The sequence below is a fragment of the Biomphalaria glabrata genome, chromosome 7, assembly GCF_947242115.1.
Source record: "Biomphalaria glabrata chromosome 7, xgBioGlab47.1, whole genome shotgun sequence".
Lineage (NCBI taxonomy): Eukaryota > Metazoa > Mollusca > Gastropoda > Planorbidae > Biomphalaria > Biomphalaria glabrata.
In genome coordinates this window covers 11,275,948-11,299,790 of record NC_074717.1, presented here as the reverse complement: position 1 = coordinate 11,299,790, position 23,843 = coordinate 11,275,948, and the positions used below count along the sequence as shown (strand labels likewise).

Below are 23,843 nucleotides of genomic sequence, written 5' to 3'. Positions count from 1 at the left end.
CTATTAATTAGTTTGGTTTGTTCAAATCTGTAACATATAAGAGTGTAGGGAAAGGGGAGGCAATTGTAGGACTTAGGTCATCGGCATTGTCTAGTGACAGTGATGTTGTCTCCAAATTATCCGCCGAATCAGCAGGTCTAGTGAGTCAGACACAATTCTACACGGGTAGCTGTAAGCCTTTGAATACGTCTAGTCTATATATATATATAACAAAAAAGATATGTATGCGCCAACATTTGTTATATGACAATGAAAATTGTATTCCTTAAGCTCACACAAAAATAAAGGCATATAAGTAATCTTTTAGTAAACGCAAAGATTGAATAAGACAGAAAAAGCACTAAACATTTTTAAGTCTCTATCTTGAAATATTTTTTAAAGGGGAGGCAATTGTAGGACTTAGGTCATCGGCATTGTCTAGTGACAGTGATGTTGTCTCCAAATTATCCGCCGAATCAGCAGGTCTAGTGAGTCAGACACAATTCTACACGGGTAGCTGTAAGCCTTTAAATACGTCTAGTCTATATATGTATATCACAAAAGAGATATGTATGCGCCAACATTTGTTATATGACAATGAAAATTGTATTCCTTAAGCTCACACAAAAATAAAGGCATATAAGTAATCTTTTAGTAAACGCAAAGATTGAATAAGACAGAAAAAGCACTAAACATTTTTAAGTCTCTATCTTGAAATATTTTTTAAAATACTTTTAAAAAAAACTTATATAGGGGAAAGAACCGCACATATATTGTTATATAACTAAATATTGCCATATTTATCTCCCTTTTTCTTACTAAAATTAATTAATTATCTCTATTTAATTAACTAATTGATTATTTTTTATATTGATTCATGTATTCATTGTATTGCCTACGACAATGAAAAACTGTTTCAACTTGATCTGAGAATGTGTACTAGACAGACAGACAGGTTGAGTTGACATATGCTTTGTAAAAAGAAAATGTCAGATTGACATAAACAAGGGACTTCACCTTTTCTTGTGAACACATTCTCTAATGCTACACGACATGAGAGAGAGAGAAAGAGAGAGATACAGGAGGCGTGGAGGCTGTGACTAAAGCGCTTGGCTGCCGAGACAGAGGTGTCTCAATTTCGAATTCTGGTGAAAACTCCTTAAGTCCAGCCAACTGTAAAGGTTAGCTCGCATGTGTTGGGAACGTAATGGCATGGCACCACCGATACTGTAGGCTGTATAAGCTTTACATTTAGAGAGATACGCTTTATATTGAGAGAGGTACGCTTTACATTGAGAGAGGTACGCTTTACATTTAGAGAGATACGCTTGACATTATCTGCCCCCATTGATTTAAGGTTTTCAAGGGTACGTCACATTTATAGAGATACTGATTGTGAAACCTATTCTCAAAAGTAAGCAAGCTGAAACAGTCGTAGAGACGCAGAATGTGGGTGGCGCTATCTACAGTCTATTACTCTGGATCTGCCACTAGTGAATGAGTAGCGTCATTAAAAAATAAAAAAGAAATACACATCTTTAACGTTTGTTTTCTATTGAATTAAAAATAGCTTGCTTTCATTGCGTCATTGTTTATTTGTGTTCACAATAATAGACTCCATGATTCAAGTCATTAATCAGAGTAACACTCAATCACGCCACGTGCTGTTTATTTATTAATGACTAGCTATTAATAGCATCCGTTAGTCATTGGTTAGTCCACATGCATCGGCAGCTTTGACATGATACTTAGCATTAACAAATGTTAAATGGTCTCAAAGTGTGGGAATCCTTCATTTCTTAATGTTTCTTTAAAGTGTTAGAATCCTTCATTCTTTAATGTTTCTTTAAAGTGTGAGAATCCTTCATCCCTTAATGTTTCTTTAAAGTGTGAGAATCCTTCATCCTTTAATGTTTCTTTAAAGTGTGAGAATCCTTCATTCTTTAATGTTTCTTTAAAGTGTGAGAATCCTTCATTCCTTAATGTTTCTTTAAAGTGTTAGAATCCTTCATCCCTTAATGTTTCTTTAAAGTGTGAGAATCCTTCATCCCTTAATGTTTCTTTAAAGTGTGAGAATCCTTCATCCTTTAATGTTTCTTTAAAGTGTGAGAATCCTTCATTCCTTAATGTTTCTTTAAAGTGTTAGAATCCTTCATTCTTTAATGTTTCTTTAAAGTGTGAGAATCCTTCATTCCTTAATGTTTCTTTAAAGTGTTAGAATCCTTCATCCCTTAATGTTTCTTTAAAGTGTGAGAATCCTTCATCCCTTAATGTTTCTTTAAAGTGTGAAAATCCTTCATCCCTTAATGTTTCTTTAAATTGTGAGTATCCTTCATCCCTTAATGTTTCTTTAAATTGTGAGTATCCTTCATCCCTTAATGTTTCTTTAAATTGTGAGTATCCTTCATTCCTTAATGTTTCTTTAAAATGTGAGACTTCTTCATTCCTCGATGTTCTCTTATTAGAGTTGGATGAACTGACCATTTTCTCGGTACATGTTTAAAACGTCTTTGTAAGTTTTAGCGTCAACTTTCTCTGGATCCTACTGTCTATAAAACTATATCCTTCCTTTCAAAACTTATCTACAAATGTAAATTTATGTGTCGTCTAAATTTTACCTGCTGATCTACAGGAATTTTATTAGCAGTATGTAAATAAAATATTATCTATATCAAGCAAAAATACAAAATGCACAAACATACTTACTATGACATGGTGCAACTAAAGACAGTTTGGAGCAAAGTATGATTGTAATGTTGAAGCAATAATGAATTTTACCCTTTAAGTAAAAGGGTAAGTAAGTAAGTAAGTAAGTAAGTATCCCTTTCAGACCGTGCGGTCTATTATGCAGATGATGTTAAGGTCATTTGTTTCTATGGCCAACGGTTAACGAGCAGCGTGTCATGTAGCCAGCACAACGACCAACCGCCTTTACTTTCCCCAACTAAAGTCAGGTACCCAGTTGAGTTGGGTGGACTCAGGGGTATTCTAAAAATCCCGAAATTCAAAATCCCAGCCTTCACCGAGATTCGAACTCAGGACCTCAGGTTCGGAAGCCGAGCGCTTAACCACTCAGCCACATTGTCCTCTTAAGTAAAAGGGGGAATTTAGCTAAATTATTTAAGAAATCAAATGCACTCCGCTTACTATAAGAAAAGGATATTGCATACGATAGGAGAAACAATTTCTGGATAGAGGGCGACCTGCTACATCTCCTACACTTATTCCAGTAAGAACTTGTTTAAATATATATTTTTTTTAATCTTTAATTTTTTTTTCTAAAACAGGAAAGTTGTGTTTTATAATAGACTCTGTTTCTTTTCTTTTTCATTACATTCTTAAAGGCCTCCCGGACTCAAGTTTGAGAGCCTATAGCGATCCTAACCAGTCCTCATTCGGGGGTGGGGAGAGATATTTTTTTCATTTAAGAGCAGTGGAGTAACTAAGGGGGGGATGGGGGGAGAATTTTAAAATCCCCCCGGGCCCCCACCTAGGGGGGGCCCCCAAATGTGTGTCCGAAATTTATTTGTAAATACATAAATTAATATATTTGATTGACAAATAGTGTCAACGGGTGTCTTTTTTAAATCAACATTTATGGATTAAATTTATCACAAAGACTAAACCTAGATATTTTAAAAATATTTTTGCCGCAGAGATCAGTTTTCGGAGATGGTCTGATGGTGCCATTTTAAACTCTGTATCCACGAATAAAACTGCATGATATACAGCGAATTCCAGGTATCTAGTTACGTTTACTAATAATAGATCTAAATTGCTAGTATTATATGGCTACACTAATTAACCTTGAAGCAAAATTTACAGAATGGAGTAAAACTAAAAGTTATTCTTAACAATGCTAAAAGTGTCCATTTTTCGGGTTTGGCGTCTATAATTTCAGAATTAAACTTCACACTCGAGTTATTACCCCTTTATTCATCTTCCCTCAATCCAATGGAAACTCTCTCTTTTTATTTACATCTTATGATCTAATCCTTTTGCTTTCGCACTAAACATAAACAAAAAATAATGACGTAACATCATATAATATTAATACATCTTTCCTATTGAAGTTATTATCACACCCTTCCTTTTAAAGTTCTTAATAGTGATATCTACTAGCAGAGCCGGCCCTAGCATTTGCGGGGCCCTATGCGAAACGGATCGGGCTGGGCCTAGTCTGGGTAGGGATAAGCATAATGTCAAAATTATTTTTTTTTAATTAGAAAATAGGCCTACTTTCGTCTTTGCAATGAATTTTTATCAAATGAAAGCTCGCAATGCCACTTTTTATTTATTGGCACCCCAAAACGTCAATTTCGTCTATTCTTCAGGAGATTTGAATAAATTCAAAAAAAGTTCAGGACTTTATCGTATATTTTGCCTTTTCATGAGATTTCATGGAGGCCCTGAAAAATCAGGAGGTCGCGAAAACCCTGTTATTTTATATACGTTATAATTTTTTAATTTAATAATGTACACTTGGAATTAGCGCGGGGCCTATGAAAGCGCGGCGCCCACTGCGACCGGCACTGTCTACTAGGAACTTTAACAATCCGTCCACTTCTGGTTGTCTTGACTGAACAAGTTCTCTAGACGTTGGTCTATAACTGTCTGTTTCATTTGTTGCAACAGTTTGCAGTTCATTGTCTTCATCGATATCATAGTACCCAGAGATTTCTTCATCGAAACTCTTATTCAAAAAGCGTTGATTTCTTCTGTATGTTATTTCATTGTTTGTCTTTATGATGTAAGATCTGGGTGCTGAATGTTTTTTATGACAACTGCTTTCTGCCATGTTTGACCTAGACGAAGTCTCCGACAGAATAATCTTTAGGTAGTCTTGCTTTTGCATCGTATTTCACTTAGCTTTTCAGCTGTCGTTCGTTGAGTAATGTCTCTACATTTTCAGCTACCAATTGTTTCAATAGTTTGTGATCAGTTGGAAAGATTCCCTGAGTCTTCTACTCGTCAGCAGTTGTGATAGTGAATACGGCAGTCCACTTATCGGAGTATTTCTATACTCGAGCATAACGAGATATGGATCTTTCCCACTTTTGTATACCCTGAATCCTTTTGCTTTCGCACAAAACATAAACAACCAACAATGACGTAATGCCATATAATATTAGCACAGAATCTTCTTCATGCAGTGGAAAATTAAGAATTTTTTGCCTATCTGGAATTCTGGTCAAAGCTCCTGTGCCCAATTAATATAGTTCGGAAGAAACTACAAAAGTCTGGACTGCATATACGGGAATCTGCTAAAGAAATTAGTACCCTTTCATGCTTTCTGCAAAATGATGAGAAACTGACAAAAACCCAATCCATCGAAAAAGCAAAAGAAGGTAGTGAATACTATGGATTCCCTGTAATCAAAACAACCATATGAAAGAAAAGACTTGATGGGAAGTTGAGTTCTAATGTAGGACTGTCAATACAACTGCAATTCAAACGTGTTGTGACAGAAGTGCTGGACAGATTTCATATGGAGATGATGGGCAGATTCCAAAGGCTGGAAAGAAAATGGATACCTTTGGGTTTCTTCTTGAACCAAGACACCTGTTAGAAGACACGCTTGTGACAAACTGTGCTACTTTTCCTGTTTGTATGATGAAATAAATGGAAAATCGCTTTTACAATGATGTCATTGATGCACGAGCACTTTTCATCAACAAACAGTAATACAATCACCAATAGACATATTGAGGAAACAGGCTTCATATGGGAATTACGTGTGCTCAGACTTTGCAACCTCCTCCGAATACTGCTAACTCAGGCCACTTCCATTACGACATTAAGTCATGTGAGAGATCATTCTCAAAGCTCAAGTTCATCAAAAAGTATCTCAGGAGCACAATGACGCAAGAAAGGCTTATCATGGTTTTAATGTCAGTCAAGTCACAAATACTAGAAAGTATCGATGTAGTTGATGTTATAGATGTCTTTGCTGCACAGAATGCACGACGTGAAGCGATATCAATTTAGATTTGTCACTTGTGCATTATTTAACTAATAAACAACGGTATTATTCATTAAAAGAGTCTTGATGATTACTTTTTGTTAAGTTTACTGATATACTGAACCAATTTGATTTGGGGCTTATATATTTTTGCGTACATTATCCCATGTCATATGTCGAATGTCAAAATGCAAGGGGCCCCCAAAGAGGTCAATCCCCCCGGGCCCCCAAATCCCTAGTTACGCCCCTGTTTAAGAGGGTAGGGCAGCAGAACGTGAAAAGTTTGAGAGCCACTGCAATAAATTATTGTCTTCAAGTCCTAAGGTTAAAGATGAGTACAGAAGTTTAGTTGGATAGAAAGATGTCACCGTGATCTAGATATACTGCATTCTTATGCAAATGACTTACTTGACTTTTTCCGCTGAACCCCCAAGGCCCAACCACACCTCTCGGTTCTGAGCAGATCTCTAGTCAGTACAGTATCCTCAGTTTCATTGATGACTGACTTCTTCCAGGTTTGCTTAGACCTGCTCTCTTTATCTTTCCCTAGTGCCTGCTTTCAACGTTAGTAATTGGTTTTCGCAGAGTGTGTCCTATCCAGCTCATGTTTCAATCTATCCTGGGCTATGGGTTTTGGCTAGGTTGTCTCCCATAAGTTGACAGTAGATTATAGAAAATAGTTTTGGTGGACACCTAATTCTCAATATCCGGCGAAGGCGACTGTGAAGATCTGGAGTTTTTATATATTTTTTTTACGTGACTTTCTATGTCTCGGAACCGTATATGCAAATATTACTGGCTAAATAATTACAAAACACTAAGCTTCTGTAATAACGAAATCACAATATTTGATAAATCGACTCACTTTATTGTAATTAATTAGCATTCAATGAAATGTGATTTCTTACAAAGTGAGTAAATTGTTATAAGTTTTAAAAAAACATTAGCTAAAAATTATATACAATTATAACATTTGCTTTTCTATGATCCACTGATCTAATTGGTGTAAATGATTAAATCGAAGAGAATATCAAATAATCCAAACATGTATAACAGTAATTATAAAATAAGTAAAAATGAAATAGAAATGATTATGAAGTAAATGTCTAAAGCCTAGGACTAGTGGACAAAGTAGTGGACAAAGTAGTCACAACTTGATATATTAGATTGTGTTTTCTTTAAATGGTGAGAAAGTTTGAACTGCTAGACTAGACAAAGCATAGCTGAAGGATTTTAAGTTCATTCACAACTTTTAGTACTAGGCGACTATTTCCTCAAATGAATTAGTTGAGAATATATAGATCAATCATGTCACTTTATCATTTGTACAGCTATAATATGTTTGACTCGATATAGTTCTGTTTGTCACACATCGGAAGTAATGGATAAACCATGACATTATTGAGTCGTTATCTTCTACCATATCTCGTGTAGGCTTTGAAGGAAGAATGAAAATTTGAAATATCATTCAGGGATTAATTGACAGAAGTCATTGTAATAAACGTAGGCTAAGTACCTAAGTATGAGTAAGTGAAGTGTCCTGTCAAAGTCACAGAGTCAAAGTCAACTGCTGGAGTTACAACACGTTTAATGTGACGTTTCATGTTTTGTCCTGTCGAAGTCACAGAGTCAAAGTCACAGAGTCAAAGTCACAGAGTCAAAGTCACAGAGTCAAAGTCACAGAGTCAAAGTCATAGAGTCAAAGTCACAGAGTTAAAGTCAACTGCTAGAGTTACAACACGTTCAATGTGACGTTTCATGTAGAGAAACATTAACACTAGTCCCCCTTCTGAACTTTGGTGATGATACCAGTTACATCTGATGATTTCAAGAGTCGTATCCTAGTCCTGTCGTAGCGAGATAACTCGTGCGAGTCTGTTGTCTTTCTAAAGTTCATAAAGATGTGTCCCTTCCCAGGCCCTGATAGTTTTTCCTCTTCCATCCTCTTATTAATCATTTCGCAGCTCGTCTGCTCCTTAAATTTGGCGTGAGTGACCGCCCCTGCGGCCCATTCTTTGTTCTCCTCGCCCGAGATTATCTCCCTGTTACCCTTGGTGCTGAACGAGTTCCCGTAGCCGTCCAGGAACACGGACAAGTCCGCAGTGCAAGTGTCCACCGAGCTGGCCGTCTCAATATCACCTGTAAAAGAAGGTGACAAGTCGTCCGAGTAGTTCTCGTAGGCCAACTGGGCAGTTGGTGTCTGGACGGTGCAAGACGAGTTGTCTATCTGCGTCACCGTAGTGCCAGAAGCAGAAGCGGAAATCTCGGAGATGACCACAGAGTCGCCGCCGTCCCGTGAGCACCAATCCGGAGTTGAGAGCGCTTCCACGGCGTTCTCCTTTTGATTGCGAGAGAAATGGACTTCTGGGTAGTGCCTATGAATGCACTGATCTTCATCGGAGCAGTGTCTGTCGGTAGCGTGCTGGTCATCGTTTCTTTTCTGGTCCCATTGTTGAGCAAGGCGATTTGAATCTCTGGACTCTGTGACCATCTTACTATTGAAATGAGAGACTAACGCTTCGTTCTCACTTGCTGAGTTTGTAGCGATAGTGAATTGAAAAGCTGACGGCGGCGTTTCTTGCTTGTTAAACGATGGCACTGGGTGAAGCTTGTTCGTCTTACCTCTGTAATGAACATAACAGCTAAGGTCTTCCGACTCGGATGCGTTGACCTCATTGCTTGTAACTTTTTCTTCGCGGTCCTTCCCCGATGAGTTGCTGGAATGATCAGAACTAACATAGCTGTTAGGGTCTGAGGTCTCTATAAACCACTCCACAAATGATGCAAGAGGAACCTGGGGGAGGCAACTCACTAGCTCACCGATGTGCACGACTGGCTTTGTCAAAGCATTCTCCACTTTGGAAATCTTGGTTGGAGGAGAGTTCTTATCTTTGACGCGGGCACGTTTCAGTGTGTTCAGCTCGATGTTGCTGAAGCTGGTTTGCGTCGATACGATCACATTTTCATTGTAAGGTTTAACTAGTGATGCATCAGTTTCATTGACCACATTTTCATTATAAGGTTTAATCGGCAATGCGTTCGTGTCATTGCCGTCGCTATCATTGTCGTCTTGAAGCGAACATTTTTGTTCCGCGCAAATTAGCATTTTCCCTTCATTAGGTACCTTCTTGGACGTTTTGGGAGCACGATTTTGCAAATTAGAAGAATGCTCTTGATTGGTTGAGTTCTTCACTGATTTCTTATCTAAGCCGACTAAAGAATTGTTATCTGGAGGCTTAACGGATTCTGCTTGTTTGGAACTACTGTGGAACATATCAATATGCAGAATATTAGTTGACGCGTTGTGAACTGGTACTTTATTCTGGTCTTCCACTTTGTCTTTTGTCTTTGGGACCTTAGGAGTTATTTTTTTCTCTTGTTCCTGGCTGTCTTTACGTTTGATCTCTGCCTCCATCGCCATGGACCTTTGCTTATGGAGTTCTTCACGCAGCCTTAGCGCCCTTTTTACTCTCCTGTCTATCTCCTCCACGTTCGCGTTCTTCCAGGAAGGGCGTACAAGACAAAGGCTCTTTAGCTCCGACAATTTAGACGACGACTCGGTGCTAGTTTCGCTAACCGCTTCTACGTGTTTCAAAACTGACGTGGACGGGAACGCAATGTTGTGGGTAGAGTCATCTTGTTGTGGAGCCGAGGCAACTAGAACTACGCTTGGTTCAGTTCCCTTTGCTGGTGAACTATTTCCCTGTTCTGCCAGCGAGGTAATTTGGGATGAGAATAGGTCAGAGTTAAGGCCTCGGAAGAGAAAGATTTCTTTGCGCTCAGACGACACTTGAGTGTTTCCGTTGGTGGAATTACTAGACCACGTGATATCCGCTGATGATCCCAAAGCTAAATGGTCACTGCTGATTTCGTCTTTTATCTGGCCCAGCTTGTTATATAGCAAAGATTTCGCTTGTATTTTTCCTGGCGGAGACTTTGTTACAACTGATTGACAGATGGCTCCAAAGGTCGCTAGAAACGTTTCTTTTTGTTGCTGATCTGTGGAAGGGGTTTGCTGAGAGAGCTGATTGATTTGCGGTTGTCTTGACAAGAAATCCTTTGTAACTATCATCTCGCCATTGATAGGATTGCTTTTGTATGCATACTTTAACCTCATTAACTTGTTCATTTTCATGGCTTTTGACTTGTCTCTCAAGGATTTCGGAGTTTGACTAAATCCTTTGCGCTTGGAATGACAGGTTTTCTTGTTTCCCAAGAGTGGACTTGTTTGAACGCCTACGTTTATAACAGGAAAATAGTTTCCAGTCGGACGGTTATCGTAAAGTGGACTTGTTTGCACATCCACGCTGGCCGTGAGAAACGTCGCGTCTGTCTGTGTAGTGTGGCTTTGCGTCATGGACTGTTGCACTGCAGTTTTTAACGTGGGCTTAGTCATTGAAGTTAAACTCTCGTCTTCAGCACGACTTTCTGTTGAGGGTAGTTCCTCCCCAGCCCATGACTTACTGAGCCCGGGCTCTGACGTCATGCTGTTTGTCGGCTGCTGTGATGATAATAAGACGTGCGAAGGATTTGAATAACTAGCGAGGGTGTTAGAACTACTCTGAGTATTTGATTTATTTAAAGTGCCAAGTGTTTCGGAAGGCTTCACAATTGTGTCCCCCTTTTTAAAAGAATGCTCTTCGAGTGCGATGTTGTTATTCAAACACTTTTCTGGCGTGCGCACTGTTCGTGAGACGCAACTTTTGGAGCGTTTGCTGTCAACTTTATTAACGTTTTTATTTTGTTCATTCTCCACCGACTCGCTAATTTCTCCCTGGCAAATATCTGATGAAGATTTGGACCTTTGATTGGCTATATCATCGGGCTCTACGAGCAGCCATTGTTCAGATTCAAGTGTTTTTGTTGTAGTGTCTTTTCTACATTGCTTCGGCGACTGTTCAGTGTGAAAAAACTGTGGATCTACTTTAGGCGCCGTTACAAAGCGACCTCTACGAGACGGACTGCAGTTGTTTCTGTTCCGATAGGTGATACAATGGCCAGACGGTGTGCTGTCAGTGCTGACAAAAGAATGTTTTCTATAAGGCTCGTGCCGGTGGCTCTTTGTCTTCTTGGACTTGCTACATTTGATGTACTTATTTTTCACGTGCTCCAACTGTCTCGGTCTTTGGTTGAGATCATCCAACGTTTTCAAATCAGGTGCGGCGTTAGCTGGCTCACGGTATTGGCATATCCACTTGTTGGGTTTTAAAACTTGAACGCATTCTTCCTGCTGATCAGAGAATTTGGTTGGCTTAGCAGCAAGGTGAGACAGCATGTTGCCCACAGAAATTAAACTTTTGGATTTTTTGACCAGATGATTGCATTTCTGCCTCTTCATTTTCGTCTTTTCTCTTCTATACTGGTCGGCGTCTTTATTTCTCTGTAGGACATCAAGATACTTTCTCTGTCTAGTATTGCTTTCATATCTTTCTGAGGGAGGTTTACCTCGGAAATGTTCTTGTTCATTCTCTGAACCATTATCCTTTCTTTCGGGGTGAAATATTGATGGTTTTACAGTGTTTAAACTTTGAGTCACGTTTTGAGGACCGACATTTGGATGGATGTTGTCGCCCTGAATCACTGCAGTACGAAGTAAATTGTCCTTGTAGATACGACTTGCAGCATGCCCTGAACTAGGTAAATGCTCTGGCAACCGTCTGACATTGCATCGCGACGTGATCGTCGAAATATTATCGTAAGGCGTGCACGCACCAGAATATCGATGGCTGTCTTGATGTAAATGGTGATTATCAACTGAGGTGTTTTCTTTGGTATTACTATGCCACAACAGAGTGTCTTCACCACTGTTCCTAACACTGTGAAAGGTATTACCCGCCTCGTAATAGAAGTGCTGCTCTTGGTCCGTGAATTTGGCATCACATTTCAATCCCGATTGAAAGTTATCACAAGTTAGATGATTCTCAACAAATATAAACTGCTTTTGTTTTCGTTCTCTGTGGCAATCATAGCACGTGTGAGAATCCCTGTCCATTCGATGGTGCTCCTCTGATGTTGTGTTGGTCATCGGTTTGTTGATTGTTTTGACGTAAATAGGCAGACCTTGTTTCTTGCCCAAGACTCTTTTATTAGCCTCAGGATGATTGCAAAAGCCGTGATCTTCACGTCTGCTTGGGTTCTGTTCGTTATAAAAAACAATGAGTGGCTTGGCGTCCATTGTAATCTCAGACATTTCACGAGAGTGTGTTGCCAATTGTGGTATTAGCTGTTGAGGCACAGGATTTATTTGTTTGGCTTCGGCTTGCTTGGCCAGTTCTGCAAAGCTAATTTGATTTAAGTGGACAGTTGGCATTTTTTTGTCATTTTGGTTTTCAGATGCGTGAGTTTGTTTCTTTTCATTAGAGAAAGCTTTCATTGATCCACGATTGAAAGTCTTCACATTGATTTTGGCCTCGTTCTGAACAGCCGTAGGTTGAATGGTTTTATGTGAAGACGCGAAACTCTGTCTATTGCCCGGTTTGACTAGTGCCAGATTTTCTTCGATAAAGCCAAATTGATTTTTGAAAAATGGTTTATCCAATTTAGTTTGGCAATTATTGGGTGAATCCTTCAGAGTATGATTGAAACAAGATTCTTCAAATATATTCTGCTGTTCTTTCTCAACAGTAATAGTGCATGTGTTTTTGTTTAAATTATTTACTTTTGGAAACCTATCTTCTATCACAGGCCTCGTGAAATTCGCGTTACCATATGATACATATTTACAATTGGCCATATCTACATTTTCAAACGATTTCTGAAAATCTCTGTTGCTATAGACACCATCAAAATTTCCGGCAGCAGGTTTTGAGAAGAAATCGGGTAAATGCGACATGGCGTCATCGTTAATGCTGCTTAGATCGTTGCTGCTCGTCTGCCCGCGTTCTGCTAAGAACTTGGTGTTGTGCCTGCCTATATTTCCTAGAACATTGTATCCCAGACTCACGGACTCCTGGAAAGACTTGAACGTATCGTAACGGTACCGCTTGGGGGAAATGTCAAAGGAATCGGTCTCCTCCGAGTTGTTTCTTCGTAAACCCAAATCGTTTTTTACGCGCCCTTTTTCTGCAACAGACTTTACACTAGGCCCTGGAGAGTCTCTTGACATGGACTGACTGTTCTTCGAGTAACACTCAAATGCTCCTTCACCTTTGAGTGAATTGAGAACTGGAGTTTCAGTCTTTTTGAGATTGAAGTTTTTGCAAATGTGATCAGTTGATATATCTGATAGGGGCAATTTACTTTTTTTATACATTGTCTCTAATTGTTTGTTGGTCATCTTTTTTGGCGGGAACTGGTATGTTCCGTCAAGAAGTGAATTGTCCACCAAAAATGTATTTTCTCTTGTAAGGGCTTTACGTTTCATCCTAAATATGGTAGATGTGCAATTATTGAGGCGACCTTTCTTTGAGCGTCCTTTAGGTCGAGTAGCTTTTTTCTTGGCGTCAAGAGGATTTCTGATTCGTTTGAGCTTAGTGCGTCCTTCTTGGCCGTGTAGAATTGTATTACAGCTGGTCATATTGATCTCCCTGTCGTCTGCCACTTTTGGACAGTCGTCACTTTGTATCACTTCTATAGTTGGACAGTTGGGCTTTTCTGGTGCCTTTTGATTGCCTGCGTGTTCTAGCCTGCCCAACGCTGCAGCGGTCAAGTCTTCGTTGAACTTGAAGCATTTTCCTGTTGAAGGTAAGTCTGATGGTCGTACCGCTGGCGGAAATCCTTGTCCAGGAAGTGGAGTCTTCATCATGACTATCATGTACGTTTTCTTTGGATCGCGGAAAGTTTCGCGCTTGCCTGAGTTACGGAACTTTTTGAAAGATGTTGATCTGTTGACTCTGTTCCTGAAACAAGCAAAATATTTTTAAAAATCTTTTTTTTTTTTAAATAAGTCTTATTTAAGAGGAGAAACTCTGTCCTTACAATTATATTTCTCAATAATGCAGAAGCTATTTCTCTTATTCGATATCAAACAAAATAATTAATTACCAAGAATTAATATACTAATTGGTTAATTTTTTTAAATTGATTCATGTCTTGTTAGGTAAATTAAAAAAATGTTTCAAATTGATTCGAGAATGCGTGTGGGAGAAATAATGGGGACCAAACACTATTTTTTAGCCATCTATGAGAATACTGAAGGTTTGATTTCCTGTTGGTTTCAAGCAAAATACTTTCCACTAATTAATTTACTAATTCGTTCATTTATTTTTTACTGATTCATTTTTTCTTTAGGCCAATGAATAATTGTGCAAAGTTTCAACTTGATCCAAAAATGTGTGTAGGAGAAATAAAGTGAACATTCGTTTTACCCGACAGACAAACAGATAGACAGACAGAGTGAGTTGATATAAGTTTTGTAAAGATGAAAAAAATACTTTTTTTTTAAATTGTAAATGTAGCTAAGATATTTGAAATGTTGATATTTGGCACATCGTCACAATTGAGTCCATGTCGTGCCTTTAATCCTTCGAGGATTCCTTCCACTATTTATTGACTATAGGTCGCGTGATAAGAGTTAGACAAAGTACAACTGAAGTACTGAAAACATTTTATTGTTTCTGTAGGTTCGAACAAGGACGCCATATCTATGGTGGTAGTTTAAGCCTATAAAACAACTATAAGTATAAATTTATAATTCTACATTGTCATATTATAGTCGAGTTGCTTATGGTTTGAATATTGAATGAAACTAAAATACGGTAAATAATAATAACAATAATATATAGTAGTTTAGTGCCCATCGAATTACACAAGAAATAAATACTTTAAAAAATAAAAAAAGCTTATATGAAGTGTAATTGTATGAGTTGGCTTGGATCAGTTATGGAATAAAATTTGTAATAGATTTGTACTAGATCCCGTTGTGAAAATGGGGCTGAATTTTACCGTATTCACTTTTTAAAAGCATTTTTTTTAAAAGGGGGATTAATTCAGCTTATACCACGACTACAGTCTAGTACAGTCTATTGGTCAATTTTTTAAATTGATTCCTGTGTTGTCAGGTAACGTTAATGCTTCCTTAACATAGATTAAGAGATTCAAGTATTAAAGTATGCCAGTAGGGGTGGGAGTGGAGCGCCTAAGACACGCATTTATTTTGACCATCTATGTTGGTTACGAAGAGTTTAAAATAGAAAATCTCTCTTGTCAATATAGGTCATATTCAAATTAGGCCAATCTAATTTTTTTTTAACTTACCGATTTTTCTGATTTTTCTTTAATGGTCTTGCCACTGAAATTAAAACATTTTTTGTATTCTCTATATTTTCGATGAATTTAATTAATTGATAATGAATAAAATCAATAAATAAACAAAATAAAAATGACGATAATAAAGCCTTACTATGAAAACTAGAATTCACAAGTCTTAGACAACAAAATAACATTAATCAGCTCTCTATATGTTTTAGTCCCTCAAATATATCGTCCATATGCATTTACAATATTCTTTTATGTATAAAAGTTGTAATTGCTGCATGTTCTCACTCCATAAAAAATACATTAAAATGTAATAATTTAGCTTAAAATGTAACGAATATGGTGTTTATATTAGAGCTCTACTGCGAGTATCACATACTATTTTGTAAGTACATAGATACATATACCGTTTTCATGAAACTACATAAATTCCACTTTTGAAATGTAACAACAATCCTTCTGTTATTTCCCTTATTATTTGTATATAATATATACAACAGTTATTCAATCTTATCTAACCTTTAGGAGACGATGCAGTTGTGTAGACAGGTATCTTGGTAGTCTCAGCTGTGAAAGGACCAGGAAACAATGCCACATTTGACGAGCAGGTGTCTTGCCTGTGTGCAACAGCAACTTCTGCATTGGTGCTCACATTCACAGCATCCGCAGCCACGCAATCAGTGTCCATACATTCGAAAAGCTCTGGGCTCTTAATGGACTCTTCAGACAAACAAAAATATACAATCAAAAATTCAAAAGCTCAATTCAATTCTGTCCAGCTAAATTTGCGAAAAAAGAGTTAACTTAGAAAGCAATAATTGTTCGTTCATAAGACTTCGATTCGGTTACTAGAACATTGATTGCTTCCTGAAGAGACTTATCTGTAACAAATAAATTACTGGGTTGGCAATCAACTTTGTCGGAATTAGGTCCAGGAGCACCTATCTCAACGGCTATTGAATCTACCGCCCCTCCCGCGGTCCAAGCGCGAGCAACATAATTTACAAATGGATTTAAATATTCATAAGGTGCATAAACACAAGTATATTTTTTGGACTAATTTTGTTCACAAACTGTGATTTCGCACAAAAATTAAACCGCCCCCCTCACACGCACACTCGAAGGGTTAGGCTCGGCGGGAGAGGGCATTAGATGCAATCGCCCCCCCCCCCAAGTCGGCCAACATACCAGTAGGGGTCGAAATTACATAAAAATTGTTTAAAAATAAATAATTAGTACAATAGTATAGTAAATAATTTTGTATACAAAATTGTGTGATTTTTTTATAACAGTTTGTCCGCCCCCCCCCCCTCCCTTCCCTTACGATCCGTCGGTACTTTTACATACCATGTTTAATATCTATCTTGATGACGTCATCCGTCTCGCTAGCCTTTTCAGGCTTACTCTCAGAGCCTTGGCATTGCTCTACCACTACACAAGGCGACACCTAGTGTAAAATAAAACGTAAAAAAACAAGGGTATCTATTGAAATATGCATAAACAGAATAAAGTTAGTTCTAGAATCAACTTCGCTTTAATCAAGAGCGGTCAATTTCAAAGTGAGTCTAAACTAAACTCTGAACGCTGCACTGTATCGAATTCCGGGTGTAGCCACAAAACTGAACTGTATCGAATACCGGGTGTATCGACAAAACTGGGCTCTACCGTTTTACCGACAAAACTGGGCTGTATCAAATTCCTGGTGCATAAGAAAGCTGGCGTGCATGACATTCAGGGTGCGGCAATAAATCAGTGTTGTATCGAACTCCTGGTGTAAGACTAAGAATTCTTTATTGACCCTTATGGAAATGTGTTGTGATTACAGGAGATCTTTTCAATTAAAAACAACAAAATTTCACAAAATAGAATAGACACAAAACAAAGAGGTTCATAAAAAGTCTGGATCTTTTTCACGTGCGCTAGTCAACGAGTAGCGTTGATACAAACGGACAGAGTAAAGAACAAACTGTACTTTTCGGTACTTGGTCTAATACACAAAAGTCGCCCACTTGGCAACGACTTAACGTAGTTTTGATGAGGTGGGGGGAGGGCGGTTGCCTTCTAAAATTGTTTCAACTTTGCTGAGACATCATTATTGAAAAGTTAATGCGCATACATGTCAATATAGAACAAGGCCGGCTTTAAGCATAGGGAAACTAGGCAGCCGCTAAGAGCTGCCAATGGTTGGGACCCTCGTACAGGACTAAAATAAATTAGGGGAAAAAAATGTGATACTTGGATGAGATCTCAAACCTAGTAGAGCACTATTACTATATATTTACTAGTCTAAGTCTATCTTTAGGCCTACTACGGAAATTGCGATATATGGATTTCATTTATTTCTAGATATTTTAAATAAATTGCGAAATTAATTTTTTTTTCGCAGTTTTTTTTCTTTTCCTTTTCTTTTTTTTGCTTTATTTAAGGCCACCAAAGTCACTTCGTCTAGGGCCTCCTTTTATCTAAGGCCGACCCTGTGTAGAAAAAGGGTATAAATATTCATAAAATAGGTAACTAGAGTTCTATGTCATGTAGACTAATTCCTATACACAAGAGAGCAAGAGAGCTTACTTCCGTGACCAGCTCAACTTGTAGTTTGGCTTCTGTTTGCGTCCCGTAGTGTCGTCTATATAAGAAGAGTGTGAGCAGAGTTAGAAGCATCAGTGTGACGACTGAAGACAGGCTGCAACACAACATCATACATCAGAGTTGACACATTGGTAAATGAATTGGGTGAATAAATGGAGTCTCCATCGGTAGTGTAGCATGATACCCATGAGCCCGGGTTCAAGAATATAATAACGGGCTATGGTCCCGTTGTTTGAGTGAGTAACAAAAAGAAATGGAGCTTTCCTGTACCAGCAGGCCTACATATAAACAAAATTTTCTACATTTCAGGCTCTGAGGCTAACGTCGTTTGACATCAAGCTGACGGTGTTGGAGTTCGATACCCGGCTTGAGCCAATTTTTATTTAATTAATATTTTTAAAATTATATTTCTTTTAATTTGAGGTTATATAATTGAGATATTGTCATTTAAAAAAATGTAATTTTTAAAATGTTTGTCTGGTTTTCAATAACACTTCTAGCATGTAATACATAATATATATTTGCTACATTTAATTGTGTGCAGTTCATCTTTTTAGCTTCTTTTTTTCTTTCAAGGCCCCCGGCGCTATAAATCCCTTAGCATCATAGTTATTATGCTACTGGTCTGTAATCCGACTGACTCGCAAGCATATAAAAATGTGGCCATGACCAGGGAGCGCATCAGTCTGATTTTGGTGCTAAGCCCTTGTCTTTCCATATTATTTTAAGTAGACAGTGCAATTCGGGCCAATAGTTCGGGTTTCGTTTCCTCATCTGAGACAATAGCTCCGAGGTATTTATTTACAGTAGTCAGCTTTTCACCTCCAATATTGATGCCCCTTTTAAAGCCCTGTTGGCTATTGGATTAGTTAGGGAATGAAAGAAGCGAAGAAAAAGTGGATAGAGAATAAGTGTCAAGAAATTGAACAGGGACTTAACGGGAATGACAGTAAAAAAAAGCGGACCAACTAGTAAAGGACCTCACTACAATACAAGATAAAAACAATAGAAGCTTAACTGAGGAAAAAGATGTGTTAAAAAGATGGACAGAATACTGTTGCAGAGTTGTATAACTTTGAAATCTCAGGAGATACAGAGATACTAAATGTCCCGGCAGTATCCAACATTGACGACTATCCGATTCTTCGCTCGAAAGTAACAGCAGCAGTAAAAGCCTTAAAAAAGGAAAAATCGGCCGGAGTTGACAACATTCCTAGTGAAGTTCTACAGGCGGGAGGAGAAACCATCGTAAACACAGTCTATACGATTTGCAACAAGTTCTGGCAATTAGGAGAATGGCCCAAACCCTGGACCCAATCACTCATCTTAACCCTTCCAAAGAAAGGCAATTTACAACTTTGTCAAAACTATCGCACCATTAGCCTCATAAGCCATCCCAGCAAAGTACTGTTAAAAATTATATTAAACCGGCTAAAACAGAGAGCAGACAACATCATATCAGACGAACAAGTGGATTTTAGATAAGGTCACAGCACAACAGAACAAATCCTAAATCTCAGAATACTCTGTGAAAAATATCTCCAACACCAAGAGAATCTTTTCCATGTCATTATTGATTTCAAGACAGCTTTCGATTGAGTATGGCACGGAACACTCTGGGCGACAATGGAAAAGTACAACATTAATAAAAATATAATCAAAGTTATCCAGAACCTCTACACTCTACAAGGATGCCACCATTGCCGTGTACTTCAGCAATAATATTGGGGACTTGTACAAAACCACAGTTGGAGTACAAGGCTGCCTACTTTCACCCACACTCTTCAACAGCATTTAGCGTCTGCAACTTTTAAGATAGTTAAAATAACAACTCCTTAATTACATACACAAGCGTGACGACACCAGCGTGCCCTCCAGTCATTGTCGATAGCCATGTCCACGTATCTTGTCCACCTCCACCTTGAGACTCGGTTTCCTCGGCAACCGGCCAATCGAGCCACTCCAGTTGGGAGATGTACTCCAGGTGACTGTGGATGCTACCAATCATGGTGACTAGGCCTGTACAAAGTAGTTGATAAAAGTAACCCCAAAAAATGTTTCTCAAGTATTTCAGACATACGCGTGTATTCTATATAAAATGATTCAGAAAATTGCGGATATTAATTATATGTAATCAGTTAGTCGAGTGAAAGTAAAGAATTAAAGGAGAGGGTTAGGCTTAGTTAGGGCTAGGATTAGTATTTGGTATAAGTAATAGTCTTAGGTTACCTTTATAAAAGACTTTAAAGATGAAGGATGGGATGTCTGGTGGTGGCTTTGTTTGTCTTTGGTAGTTAGGGCAGGGCCGGCCTTAGGCATAGGCTAACTAGGCAGCCACCTATATGACTCTTAAAAATATATAGAGAAAAAATTGCCAAACTTACATCAAATCTCAAACTAGCAGGGCTTACATGGCTCTATGTCTACTGGTCTAGCTCTACGCTCTAGATCATACATAAAGGTTTGTTAATAAATTGTGTTTTTTTTAGTCTTAATTTTATATTATCAGTTTGCATTGATTTTATATTTCTTCTCTTCGACTTCGGCTCAAATTACTTAAGGCCGGCCCTGGTTATGGGCTTTTGTTTGGGAGTTCAACTAGGCGTATAACAGTTATTGCGTGAATATGTTTGTATGTGTGTCTGTTTGTGTGTAAGTGAATTCTTTGCCAGACAAATAAGACAGTTAAAAAGTAAAAACTAAAACATGAAAAAATAATGAAAATTTTGCCATACCATTGAAAAATGTTGATCTAAAGTTGGCTACTAGAGTTAATCGACATTATTAACTAAAAAAAATGAAATAGCTCTATCTAGATAAAATGAACTACGCATACAAAGAGTTGCGATGACATGGAGGCCAATACGAGGAAAGCACAAACAGGGACGTCGTCGTATAACTTGTCGCAACACTTTCATGGAGGACCTCAGAACAGTGGACATCAGGTGGGAGGAAACTTCAGACATTGCCATTGACATATCTTTGTGGAGACAGCTTGCCGCCCAATGCTCCGAACGTCGCGGGAGGACAAAAGTCTAAGTAAGTAAGTCTATCTAGATCTAGAATTCTGACTATACTGCTCTGTAGTAGGCCTAGTTCTCCCGTCCTTTTTATATGCATCAGAGTCCTGGACCCTATATTCCCGTCACATCAAAAAGTTAAACTCCTTCCACCAACGCTGTCTAAGGAGTATTCATAAGGTGCGTTGGTCCGACCACATAGGAGACACAGAAATCTTAAAGCTGTCCAACATGAACAGTAACAATTCGACAGTAAAAAGGTCCAACTTCGATGGGCGGGACATGTAATCCGCATGCCAGACAATCGCCTTTCCAAACGACTTCTGTACGCAGAGTTGTGTGCAGGAAAGCGCTCCCAGGGAGGTCAACACAAGCGCTATAAAGACACTCTCAATAGCTCCTTCAAGGAATGCGATATCGACATTCACAGCTGGGAAACACTAGCTCTCGATCGCTCCTCATGGCGTGAAGCAGTGAATCTCGGAGTCTCAAGATTTGAAGCAAGAAGAGTGGCCTGGGTGAAAGAGCGCTAAACCAACAAAAAGCTGAGACTGACCAAACCTACCCATGCCATGTATGCGGCCGGCTTTTAAAAGCAAGAATTGGACTTTACAGTCACCTTCGAGTTTATAAGAAATGAGAAATGTGCTCATCTTCGATCACGAAGGAGGAGCTATATATCTATATATTGTCAACCTAGATAACCTACATCTATTCTAGATCTTTACTTTGACTAGCGACTAAATTGTAGATCTGTAATGTAGGCCTAAATAATTCTAGACCTAGTTAGAGACTAGATCTAGATCTAGATTGAAATATCTAAACAAAAAAAAAGATCTGACTAGATCTAAAATAATCTAAATTGTATTAATTTTCTTACCATTTAATTGTTTGTGTAAAGTTTGAAAAGTTTGCAGGGGCATACGTTCCGATGTCGACGTAAACACATTAGTCATTAGTCTTCTGACCTAGAATTCACAAGAAATAGAGCTACATCAAGATATCCAGATTCTAGTGCCTAGATCTATCTAGATCTAAATCGAGAGACTAGAGCCACTAGAGGTCTATCTATATAGATCTAGACTCTAGATTTAGATTAGTATCATTATGTCATTATATAAGATCAAGTATCTAGATAACTTAATCTCGATATCACGACTATGTGAAAAAGCAATTAACGGGTAGTAAATTAATCACGAGTAAAAGAATCTGTTTTCTATACGATCACGCTATTAGCCTACTTGTGATGATAACAAGAAAGGAAGTATTCCAGTTCAAAGACTCTGTAAAAGAAGAAATAAATACACAGATCTACATCTATCAGACTTTGCTTTCCTGTGACGTGTTGAGCGCTCATGGCGTTCAACTTAAATGCCTCTTGATGACTGTGTGCAATTGTTGTGTTGAAGATTCAGTTAAAAACAAACACACACTGGCATAACCAGGTAGGCGGGGGCGGTAGGGTGCGATAGCCCCCACCTCTAGAATTTTAGTAGAGAAATCACACTATTAGTATACGAATTCTTTACTTATTTTAATAATATATACTAATTATTTATATTTTAACCAATTTTCTAAAAAACGTATGTCGCCCCCCCCCACCAGTATGTTGGCCGATTTGGTGGGGTGGGGGGGGGGGACTATTGCGTCGATACCGCCCCCCTCCCGACCCTAAACCTTCGAGTGGGGGGGTGCGGTTCAATTCCTTCTGCAGGGTTGGCTGATTCCTGCCCTCCCAACTCAACTTATATTTTAAAGATACTTTAAAACAAGAAAAACATTTACAAAAACACATTTTTTAAAAGACAATACCTCCATATTACAACTAAAAGTAAAATAAAATATTGAAAGAAATATAATTAAAAAAACAATTTTTAGCTTTAACCCGGTTTCGGGTTAATAGTCATCTCCTTTACTCAGTGGCGTCACTAGGGTGGGAGTCACCCGGTGCGGTCAGCTCAGGTATCACCCCCGCCCCCTCCTTTAAAAAATCCTTTTTTGTTTGTTTGTTTGTTGCACTGTTATAAATATAGTTTAAAGCTATCTACGTTATTTGATTGTTCAACAACTATAAAATAAGTGTCTATTAAATTTAAAAATTCATTTTGTTTATTACAATGTATCTACAGTTCACTGGGTTCGCGTAGTCATGTCAGACTCTGCACGCATCCTTAATCTTTGGAGTCGAAGACATTGCCATTAAAATATAGTTCAATTATGCAACAATGCAACCATAACTAAATTACACTGATTTTTTAATTGTTTTTTTTATTTCAAATTTGAAAAAGTATTAGTCATGCAATTAAAGTTAATGTCTTTAACGATTTCATTTTTAATCAAATTCTCCTTTGTGAAAGTGTCGTTTGTTCCTCTGTTCAATGATATAGAGAAAATGTTTAAAGTCTTTCTGGCATATGAATCCTGCAATGTCAACTTTTATTTTCTTCAAGAATAACTTTTGTTGCCTTTAGATCTTCTCAGACACAGTATTTCTGTTTGAATGCCACCTTTTAAAAAATCATCATATTCGCCAATAATTTGAAAATAACATCTACAATACTTTATTGGTTGTTCAAGTAAAGAATTTATCTGTGCTACATCAATGATTGCTTCCAGTAGGAGTTGAAGCTCAGAGTTAAAAAAAAAGATCAATGCACATAAGAATGAATCACTTTTGAGTCCGGCATCGTGTGATTGCTTGCCTGACATTTTCTTCTTGTTTTTAATTTTTATTTCTTCTGAATCACAGTGCTTTTTTTTTACAAAAGCCTTTTTTATATAAAACATTGCGCTAACGTGTTATGCTTTTGTTAAAGAAAAGCTTTAATTAGTCACCACATTGTCAATAGTTTAAAGATAGGCCTAGTGTTGTATATCTCCGATCTTCAAGCGCATATTCCACCACCCCCCCCCCCCCTAAAAAAATCTGTCAAATGAAAGATCTTAAGCTGTGCCTCTAGTGGCAATAAGTTCAGATTCAGACCAAAAAAGTAATTTCAATGGAATCAAAAAATGCTCTGCAAAAAGCTACTTTCTGAAAAACTACGTTGATCAGTTCGATTGAGTGAATGCTGTACACATCTATTAAATAACTATTC

The 23,843-nt window shown here is 38.0% G+C and overlaps 1 protein-coding gene across 3 annotated transcripts; it reads right to left on the bottom strand.

Moving 5' to 3' along the window:
* Window positions 1-6,987: 6,987 nt before the first annotated feature.
* On the bottom strand, window positions 6,988-22,111 carry LOC106069376 (uncharacterized). Of its 3 annotated transcripts, none has more exons than XR_008778913.1 (9): window positions 21,987-22,111; window positions 21,626-21,713; window positions 19,573-19,744; window positions 17,708-17,819; window positions 16,484-16,583; window positions 15,656-15,856; window positions 15,137-15,170; window positions 7,664-13,779; window positions 6,988-7,607 (listed from the first exon to the last, which is right to left on the bottom strand). XR_008778913.1 is itself a non-coding variant. In XM_056035589.1 (9 exons), exons 4-9 carry the CDS (start codon window positions 19,731-19,733, stop codon window positions 7,719-7,721), a joined length of 6,669 nt encoding a protein of 2,222 aa, XP_055891564.1. In that variant the 5' UTR covers window positions 19,734-19,744; window positions 19,955-20,073; window positions 21,626-21,713; window positions 21,987-22,111; the 3' UTR covers window positions 6,988-7,718. The 3 variants fall into 3 exon arrangements, 2 of the variants coding, with proteins under 2 accessions (XP_055891564.1, XP_013084485.2); XM_056035589.1 differs by adding an exon at window positions 19,955-20,073 and having other exon boundaries at window positions 6,988-13,779; XM_013229031.2 differs by having other exon boundaries at window positions 6,988-13,779.
* Window positions 22,112-23,843: the final 1,732 nt, after the last annotated feature.

Bases quoted from the DNA above. Each gene is read 5' to 3' on its own strand.
- LOC106069376 (XM_013229031.2), bottom strand. From the start codon at position 21,701: ATGACTAATGTGTTTACGTCGACATCGGAACGTATGCCCCTGCAAACT. The intron at 19,745-21,625 runs GTAAGAAAATTA...TACTTTGTACAG, and splicing joins TTTACACAAACAATTAAATG to GCCTAGTCACCATGATTGGT. The intron at 17,820-19,572 runs GTATGTAATTAA...GTTGTGTTGCAG, and splicing joins GCTGGTGTCGTCACGCTTGT to CCTGTCTTCAGTCGTCACAC.